The sequence below is a fragment of the Cynocephalus volans genome, chromosome 6 (genome assembly GCF_027409185.1).
Source record: "Cynocephalus volans isolate mCynVol1 chromosome 6, mCynVol1.pri, whole genome shotgun sequence".
Lineage (NCBI taxonomy): Eukaryota > Metazoa > Chordata > Mammalia > Dermoptera > Cynocephalidae > Cynocephalus > Cynocephalus volans.
In genome coordinates, this window is record NC_084465.1 from 67,402,951 (window position 1) to 67,412,833 (window position 9,883).

At 36.0% G+C, this 9,883-nt stretch overlaps 1 protein-coding gene across 1 annotated transcript; it reads left to right on the forward strand.

The window, feature by feature from the left end:
• Positions 1-5,108: 5,108 nt before the first annotated feature.
• GNG11 (G protein subunit gamma 11) lies at positions 5,109-9,496 on the forward strand. The gene is made up of 2 exons (XM_063100595.1): positions 5,109-5,548; positions 9,062-9,496. Exons 1-2 carry the CDS (start codon positions 5,453-5,455, stop codon positions 9,185-9,187), a joined length of 222 nt encoding a protein of 73 aa, XP_062956665.1. The 5' UTR covers positions 5,109-5,452; the 3' UTR covers positions 9,188-9,496.
• Positions 9,497-9,883: the final 387 nt, after the last annotated feature.

Here is a 9,883-nt window from a genome sequence, read left to right on the forward strand (position 1 = left end):
TGAAGAGTGACCAGCACAGTCTTTTCTACAGCAAGTTGAGGGCAAATGATAAACACATTGCTATCTCCTGCTAATCAGTTATCATCCTACTAATCAGTTTCCTTCTGGTATCTTATTGAGTTTTCATAAGCCAAATTTTACTACCTTTGTGCTAATGACTAAGAGAGATAATTTGCTTATGCTTCTTTAACAAATGGCAAGTTTAATTACCCCAAATCGAAAATCTATTTTTGTTGTCAGTGTTTCCTTGTTGCTATCTGACATTTACAGTGCTATCTTAGATACCTCAGTGACCAGAATACTCAGAAATGCTAATTAATTCTCATCCTTTTAAAAACAAGATAAAAATAGTTTATTATTTTGTTTGGAAGGGACTCTGAAGTTCATCCCAAGTTTGGCTCCTTGCTCAGAATCCTTCTACTCCAACCATAATAAATACTCAACAAATATCTACTGACTCTTGTCCAACCCCTTCATTTTGAAATGGAGAAAATAAAGGCTCAGAGAATATAAAGGCCTGGAGAAATGAATTGGTGAATTTCTCAGGTCAAGCCTCTGGATCTCTGGCTGGATAGTTAGCAACTGGATAAACTACAAAATCTATCTCGTTTTCCTCTAGAGAAGGTCTTTTCCTATTTAAAGTTATAGAAAACCTCTCCATTTACCCCCCAGCAGTTTTGATCTCCCTTCTCCACTCTACCTTCCTCCATAGCACCATCATCATCTACATGTTATTTATTTATTTAATTGTGGTCTGTCTAGGGGTTTTCAGTCTGCTAGTTAGTGATGATTTAGTGAAGTGTTCCACATATATATATTTTTTTTCTTATTAAAATAAATACAAAGTCTTCACTATGGCATTCAGTAACATGTATAGTCTTAACCAACATCTCTAGCTTTCATTTTACAACAGGAGATAGATTTGGAGCCCAATGATTCTAAGTTAAAACTTTGGCTCTTCCATTTTCTAGTTGAGAACTTTGAACAAGTAACTTCAACCAGTTATTTTCATGTATAAAATAAGGGATTAAGATAGATCCTTATATGGATACCTATAATCCCTTAGATCAGAGATGGGCCTATATAAAGAAGCATTATAAATGCCCTCTACTATTGTAAGCCCTGTAAACTTCCTGTAGTCAGCAAACTTAACTGTTTAATAAGCCCTGACATGACACCACATTTTCCCACCTTCTGGAATTTCATCGTACTGATTCCTTTACCTGAAACTTCCCTACACTCCATCTCATCTCAGCCTTTTGAAATCCTCCTCCACTTTTGAGACTATCTGTCCCTCACTCCACCTCAAGTGCACTTTGTAGATCGGGTAAGCCATTTAACATTACTTTCTCTCATTATAATCTGTATGATTGTCAATTTCAATGCTACGTGGTAAATTTCCCAGGCCAGAAGCTCTGTTCATTTTTGAAATTGCCATATCAACTAACAAATTGTCTCTACAATTTAATTGACTTCATAAATATTGAATTCAATTAAAAGCAGTCAAGGACAGTGCTTTTGAAGTGCTTATATTAGATAATTCAGAATCCTTATTGGCTCAATTAATGATTAAATCAACAGTAGCATAAATTTCCTTTTGCTTAAAAATACAGATTGTCGGCAGAATTCTGAATGAGAGAAATCATAGGAAGAAAGTATATGGAAAGATGTTCCAGGAAGGAAATGAAACCATTACTGACCCACAGACTACACAGCTATAACTGTTGTTTATTCAAAAGTTGTTATTTCAGGGGCAAGGGTTACTAGATTAAAGAGAATGAGGTAAGACTACAGTGAAACAAAACATACTCCTGGCACAACCTTAACATTTGGCTCTTCAGCAAAACTTTCTGATATTGTTGGGGAGAATGAGTTATTATAGATACCACAACATATCATTTGCACTACTTAGCACACATAGGTGAGTTCAAGCTTTAGCAAGAAAAAAACAAAAACAAAACACCTCACTGTTCTTTTAATTTGGGCTGATTTGATTTTTAGCCAGATTTCAATAGAAAACTAATATCAAACTTTCTAAATTCCTAAAAGAATGTATTAACATGAGAGAACAGTAAACGGAGTTATGAGAATAATCAATTACATGTAATGGGAATTAAAGTCTTTTAGGAACAGAATTGATCGGAGAAATCATTTTCATATCATGCATTATAAGTATTTAAGGTAATTGGAGCATCAGACACAGATCACCTTGTGACTTGACTTTGTTACATGAAATGAATGAGTTCCTTAAAATTGCCCTGTGATTGTTTTAACAGATTGAAGCAATTTTCAAAAGAACCATCAAATGTGTGTTACTTTCCTTCAAAAAACCATCATTTTAATGGCCCAAATAGTCACCTTTCACTTTATAAATTTTAGAAGAGAAGAATCTGAGAGGTAGCCTAGTTCATTTATGCCAACAAAAGAGAGGCAGAGTGAAATGTGTGTCTTGAAAAAATCACAAGATAAAGTAAGACAAGAATCTGGTCTTTTCTGAGTTCAGGTTAGTATGAAATCAGTTCCAGTATAACTGCCTTCAATATTTTCTTTTAGAGTTTTCTTCATATGGATTTTTAACAACATACTTAATAAATCAAAAAAATAGTCAAAAAGTTGTCTAACTTATTTTTGCATTCCAAAGTAAAAATTTCATGGTCTTTGCTCTTTTATAATTAAAAAATGAAAATGATTACTTTTATTTTTACTAACCAAATTTCTCTAAAACATTTGCCAAAAGGCAGAGGGCTAATTAATAAAAGTTCATTTCTGGTTACACCTGTCATTTATACTAGTAGAATGGTTTAGCAGAATGGTTTCTACTCATACTATTTTGTAAGATAACTTTTATTAGGGGTAATATGTAAAATATAAGGAAAAAGTTAACACTAATTTGGATACAACTAATACAAATTTTAAAATTTGTTTATTCAAAACTTTTGAATAGTGCTGACTGAATATTTCTGCAAGAGTATATGAAAAATTGCTCACCAGTTTTTCTGGGAAGTAAACTCAATGCTGAGGGATAAAGAATACATACCCTTTACTTTTTAAAAAAAGTGTTCTTATCATTTTACCATTTAAAACTAAACAAGAAGTCTGGCCAGTTAGCTCAGTTCGTTACAGCATGGTGTTACACCACCAAGCTCAAGGGTGTGGATCCCTGTACTGACCTGCTGCCAATAAATAAATGAAAAATAAAACCAAACAACAAACAAAACATTTTTCAGAATGCTGTGTGATCATGGGATTTCAGCATTTCATAATTCATTTTAGTCTAATGAATTTACTTAATAAGATACTAGGATATGAGTTATTTGATGACAATACTTTAAAAAAGTAGACTAATGTATTTTATCTCTAATTTAAGGCTCATAATACTGTGGGAAAAGCTAAAGAACCAATTTGGGTTTATAAGCATTTATCCTTGCATAACTAGATGATTTCACAGGGAAGAAATTTTCATGCCAAAATAATTCTATTTTCAAGACTTAGGATAGACATACCAACTTATTTAATTTAGGTGCTGAACTTATTTAATTTAGGCCACATTCACATTCATTACGTTCACTAATTTATTTAAGCTATTTTTAACCAAACTTTCAAATTTAAGAAATAAGTAATCAAAAGAAGTGAACTGGCTCTGGAAACAGATGTGGGTTTTTGTCTTGGCTCATTGCTCACTACCAAGGAAAATTTCAGCAGATGATCTCACTTCTGTGAGCCCAGGAGATCCTGGTATTTCAAGGATGGAAAATGAAGCTACTAACATTTTCTTTGTGAGAGTAACTTATCATACACAGACGCATAAATACAAGTAGAGCCACATCATACCGCAACTGATTCACCCCTTCCCCTGCTCCATCATATATTTTAGTAATCAGAAAACCAAAACCCAGAAAAATTTAAGTGACTTTCCAATGATGGCCAGCGGCACAGCTGGGACTACAACCCAAGGTTACTCGTTTTGCAGCCCATTGTTTTCATTCTAATATATTCATTGAGGGTAAGTGGATGGAGCCTGGTGAGAAACTATGAACAAACAAAAACTTCTATTTACTAAACAGGGAGTGTTTATGGGTGCGTAAGGTCAAGAACACTGAAAAATTCAGCTAATGCTTCCACTTTGTACTTAAATTTGACTCTAAGTCAGAAGGTTATCTCTGGAGAACGAGAAATATCTAACTGCCTGGGAAGATTTCTTACATTTTATTTCTCTTCTAGTCTTTTGAGCACCTTTAAGAAGGGTCAAGTTTATAGTCAAAGAGAAAGTTTATATTGCACGTAAACATTTCTCACATCAGACACTTTCCCTGGCTTTACAAAGCAGCAGCTAGATGACTATTATTTTCCAGAAAGTGGAGAAACCAATGCTAAGTGAATCCATTGCCTATGTCCAAGAAGGTATATGAGCCAGGAATTCAAAATTCTTGGTGTCGAGTGTCGCCCAAACTTTGGGGGATGGGGAGTAGGGAAACTTTCTGGTAAGGATTTTAAGATTCCTGCTTCTGCCTTCTCTTGTATCATCCTCTTATCTTCTAATCATTACAAAACATTCCCCGGATGAAAAAATAAAAACTCTGCTGTTGAGGATGTAGATGATTATTTAATGACAGAAAATGTCTGTGCAAGTTGTAAACAATGTTCACATTCACGTTCCTCCTTTTCCTCCAAAAATGTGCAAATTTGTCTTAGGCCTTCTTAGCAGACTGAGACTGGGGGGGTCGGGGGTCCACATGTACCGAGCACTGGTATTTCAAATATAGCAAACCCAGCTCCTAAACACTTTTGCATTTCTGAGATCCCAGCTGAGTTTCATTTTCCTCTGGGTTTTTTCTCAAGCATCCGCATTTCCCACAATAAACATATATGAAGGGACTTCTAAAACTTCGTGGGAAAATAGAATTAAAAGATGATCCGAATCTTTCCACGAACTTGTTGAAGTGCCTTTTCATATATAACTAGGGAAAAGTTGTGTACTGTGTGTTTTTAAAACTCTTGGAGAGGGCAAGGGCTGTTATTTCCCGCGGGGTAGTGTCCTCCTTTTCCTTGCTTCACAAACAAAACCCGGATGTGACTTGGGAAAAAAAAGGAGGGGGGGGGACAAAAAGTAAAAACTTGGTGTCCCCAGCCCAGCCGGTCCTCCGCGGGCGTGGCAGGGTCCTGAGCCAGGGCGTCCCCGGGCCAGCATCCCCGCCGGGACCGGGCTCCGGGGCAGGCCTCCGGGAGCGCGCCGACCGGAGAGAAAGACAAGGGGGGTTGAGATCCCAGGACGCTGGGACGGGCCGGCGTGACGAGGCGTCCCAGAGGAAGCCGAGCCCTCGGGGAGCTGGGACCACTGCGCCGGCGGGCGGAGAAGGCGCAGCCCCGCAGCTATTTGGGGAAGCGCCGTGGTGCGCAGCACTTCCAGCGGCTCCACTGCCCCAGCTAACCCTGGGCCCAGTTCTTGGCCAAAATGCCAGCCCTTCACATCGAAGACCTGCCAGAGAAGGAAAAGCTGAAGATGGAAGTCGAGCAACTTCGCAAAGAAGTGAAGTTGCAGAGACAGCAGGTAAATTGACTATTGCAGAATATTTCCTTCTCCGAAATTAACCAGCGTCAGCTTCTCTTCCTGGTGAATTACAGTAACGCAAATGGGTGTGTGTATGTGTGTGAGTGTGTGTGTGTATGAGTGTGTGTGTGTATGAGTGTGTGTGTGTGTATGTGTGTGTGTTTCTCTTCTCTTTAGGGCTTTGACGGTGCCTGGGAACTGCCAGTTGATGTGGGGAAATCATAGGAAGTAAAGGAGAGAGCAAGGATCCCATGAGGAATTGAAAGCCAAATGTCCTAACACTTGAGGACCCTAGAATGGAGGAAACAGACAAGAAATCCTGCCTTCTATTAAACAGCTGGTTCTAAAAACTCAGTTGTCAGAAAAAGGCAGATGGCTACTTATTTCTCTGATCTTTGTTCATTTCTGTAAGGGAATAGTATTTGTAAGAATTTTTCTAAAACTGTATTTTAAAGTCTTACAGCTGCGTTATATAGTTTTGAATTTCACCAGTGGTCTTCAGGGATGTGCAAACAACAGTCCACTGGGGCTTGGGAGCCAAACATTATAATTTTTATTTTTATTTATTTGTAAATCTCATCTCTATAATTTTCAGTTTATGTTTTATAAGGATGCATAATGGATTAGTACAGTAATATATGTGTTTATTTCTAAATAAATAATTCTACATCACTAAGATGCATTGAAAATTCTTTTTAGTGATCACAATTAAAAAGTTTTAGAGCCCACTGATATGGATTACACTTTCGGCGAGAACATATGCCCCAGTTTTTGAAAGTCTCCACCGAAACTTGTTGGAGGATTTGTAATTTTTACTTCAATTTCTTACCGGTAATAGGGCCTTTGTTAAGACACTACTGTTTCTTCCTTTTTTACCTAATCAGGCAACCTATAGTCTAGGAAAAGTCTTTTGGATTAATATTTTTTAAAGGAAATTATCTTTTCTCCACAGCAAAAAAAAAAAAGTTTGAACTAATTTTTTTCATTTATGGTTTAATACTAGAAAAGAATTTTAAAAAATAGAAATGAAGCAAATGTTGTAAATATATTCACTTGCCTTCCTGCTCTAGTTACGATAAATCTGTTAATGACAAGAATCTTGATACTCTTGAGTGATGATTGGAAGATGCAAGCATTTGGGGGGTTTTACTTTTTACACATTTCTTTTCTCACATTTAACCTTTCACTTCCAAATGCCTTCTCTTCCTAGATTTTGTAGTAGAATGTCCTTTCTATCCATGTTGAGAATTTTGTACTTTTAAGAATACCAGTGTGTTTAAAAGAAAATAAGGAAGTTTCAGGACCCAATTAATAAATTTGTTTCTTGAAGCCCAACGCAGCAAATGTTGGCTACTTAGGTTTTTTCACACAATGAACTTTAGGGGTTACATATTAAACAAAGATGCATATACTGAAATAAAGCACTTTCTGTGCAAATTTGGAATATCTTAATATTTGGTATCACTGTGCAGAACTTACAGGGAGAAAAAGTAGACAAATATCTTCTAATTATTTAAAGTTTCAAATTAGGTATTTGAAGGGGCCTAGATACAACCGAGTATGTGAAATTAAGCATATTCATTAGCTGTTTCTACCTGTCAGCCACCCCACCCTTTAGGACACACCCTGACAGATCCGTTTTCTAACTCCAGAAACTCCAAGTGTATGCCAGAAGGAGAGAAAATTTCAGGGATATCCTTAGGGGATAGAGGGAGAGACATCCAAGTCCTAATGATAGCATTCAAACATATTTTATTATGCACTTTGAATTATTCAGTATTAGTGCTAGGCAAGCATCATGGCTCTTAGAGATCATTCAACCCCTTCACTTTAAGGATAAAAGAATCCTGAGTACCAGGGAGACTAACCAGCTCTTCATTTAAGAACACAGAAACAGTGATAGGGCAGGTACTAAAACACACTTCTCCTGATGCCTGATCCATCATTCTGTCAATAAATTGTTAACATCTGAACTGTGTGCTCTGCTTAGATCAAGGAGACGAAATTCATAGGTTGCGTTCTGGTGCCATCTAATTATTGGTCAAATGTATCCTCTTGATCATGGAAGGAAATTCATTAGATGAGTAATTATTCACTTTTGGAGGTAACAATCCTCTTTGGAAACCTAATGAAGAAGGCTCTGTAAGAGCAGATGGGGAACATGAATCTTATCCATAGATTTTCCTGGGGCCACAGACCCTAGGTTATAGACACTTGCATCGGCAATTCTGAGAATTTGTTTAAAATGCACACACTAAGAATGTCAACAATAATTAAGAGCTAACATTTTCTGAAAGAATGGTACTTGAAAATATTTTATTTTGCCCATTTTAAGTCATTTAACTATATCACCTAGTTTTAAATTTTAGATCAATGGCCTCCACGTTGGTGTGCAAAGAATAACCCTTTGGGTATAGGAGTAAACATTAAAGTTTACTCTTTTCTGTTTTAAATCTCATCCTTTTATAATTTCTAGTTTATATTTTATAATTATGCATGATGTATTAACACAGTAGTATCTGTACTTATTTATAAGTAAATAATTACATACATTTGAGATACATATGCAAATACATTTTGGTGATCATTATGAATGATTTGGAGGTTTCTAATCTGTATTACAAATTCAATGGGACTATTTGCCCAGTTTTAGTAGGTCTTCTGAAATTTCAAACTGAAATTTGCTGAAGCTTCTATAATTTTTACTTCTAATTTCTTACAAGTAATACAGGCCTTTGATAAGAAAATCTTTTTTTCTTTCTTTTTTATTCTTATTTTTTTTAAAAAACCTCATTGTTGCATCCAATTATTTAATAAGACTTGTTGAAGAAACTATTTAATCCTTTCTTCATTGCACAAAGAGTTCAAACTGCTTACATAAACACGAGGGTCTCAGATAAGTCTAATAAGGCTCAGATAAATCTTTTATTATGACCATTGCCTTCCATGCAACAGGAAGGAATTCTGAGCAGAAATGCAAAGTGGGAAATTTGGGCAATGCTAACCTTTCCAGAGTCAGGCTTTTTCCAATGCTTCTATCATTTTGTAACGTTCCAGAACATGGTACACACCCATAAGTGAGAACTCCAGCATGACATACCCAAAAGACTTGAGGATTATCTACTTGTGCACCTGCTCATTAGCATGGACAATTGAAATTGGAATATGTTTTAGTTCCTAAAATATTGTAGACATGTAATAATTGTGTTTTAACAGGAAGGAAATCATATGAGTCACAATGGGTAGAAATTGCTGAGGATGATCTATTTAATACAGTGACTTTCAAACTTTTTGATTCTAGTAGTGAGAAACACCATAGATTGTATTATATATTCATACATATATATTAGAATAAAAATATTAAGTGTGTAGCACAGAGATTATATATATATATATATATAAATTTTTTAAAAATTAAATGCTGGTTGTACTCAAGTATATTAATTTCACTAAAGGATGGTGACAAAGTTTGAATAACCCTGACCTAATTCATTTCTTTTTTTCATGCTTAAGGTGTCTAAATGTTCCGAAGAAATAAAGAACTATATTGAAGAACGTTCTGGAGAGGATCCCCTGGTGAAGGGAATTCCAGAAGACAAGAATCCCTTTAAAGAAAAAGGCAGCTGCATTATTTCCTAATTAACTCTGGGGAGAAACTTCGTCCTCAGTGGGAGAGCTAGTTTGTTTTAGTTTTTCCAAATAAAACCAACATGTCTTTTAAGGAAAGAAACATGAAATTTAAAGAAAACTTTCTTAAGCACTATATAGATAGGGTTATATATAAAAATATATGTTTCTCATCTTTGCTCACTATGCACACTTTTTTAAGAGGGCAGGGAGTATCGAATGTACAATTATGGAAATAAGGACATTACTTGTGCATGACTCACTTCTTTCAGCATATTGCTTGATGCTTGATGCCTCAAATAAAGTTTTATCTTGGAAAAATGAGTGTTGGCAATTTAAGAAGGCACCGTTCATGAATTAACTTTTATATTTCTTCCCATAACCTTTCGGGTGTTTGACATAACGGTTCAAAGATTAGGTGGTTTGATAGATCAAGTCTTCAATCCAGCTCTCTCTGCTTCAGAGGTTTACAGTGCTGAGTTCTGACTTCTGGAATATGTTTGATCTATCCTTAACTGTAAGGGAACTGAGCGTGTAGAATTTCTAATAATGTTGACAGGAGTCAGATTATCTGAGTCAGGAACCAGGCCAAGCCATGTCTACATTAGCATTTCCCTGGTGTATCATCATTTAGATCTTGTTCAAATGTTCTGCAGTCGTGGCTTTGGGAAAGCGACCAGGGTGAGTTGGGGATCAGGAAGAATACCC

Excerpts from the sequence above, each read along its gene's own strand:
- GNG11 (XM_063100595.1), top strand. The coding sequence starts at position 5,453 with ATGCCAGCCCTTCACATCGAAGACCTGCCAGAGAAGGAAAAGCTGAAG. Across the intron at positions 5,549-9,061 it reads TGAAGTTGCAGAGACAGCAG|GTGTCTAAATGTTCCGAAGA; the intron begins GTAAATTGACTA and ends TTCATGCTTAAG.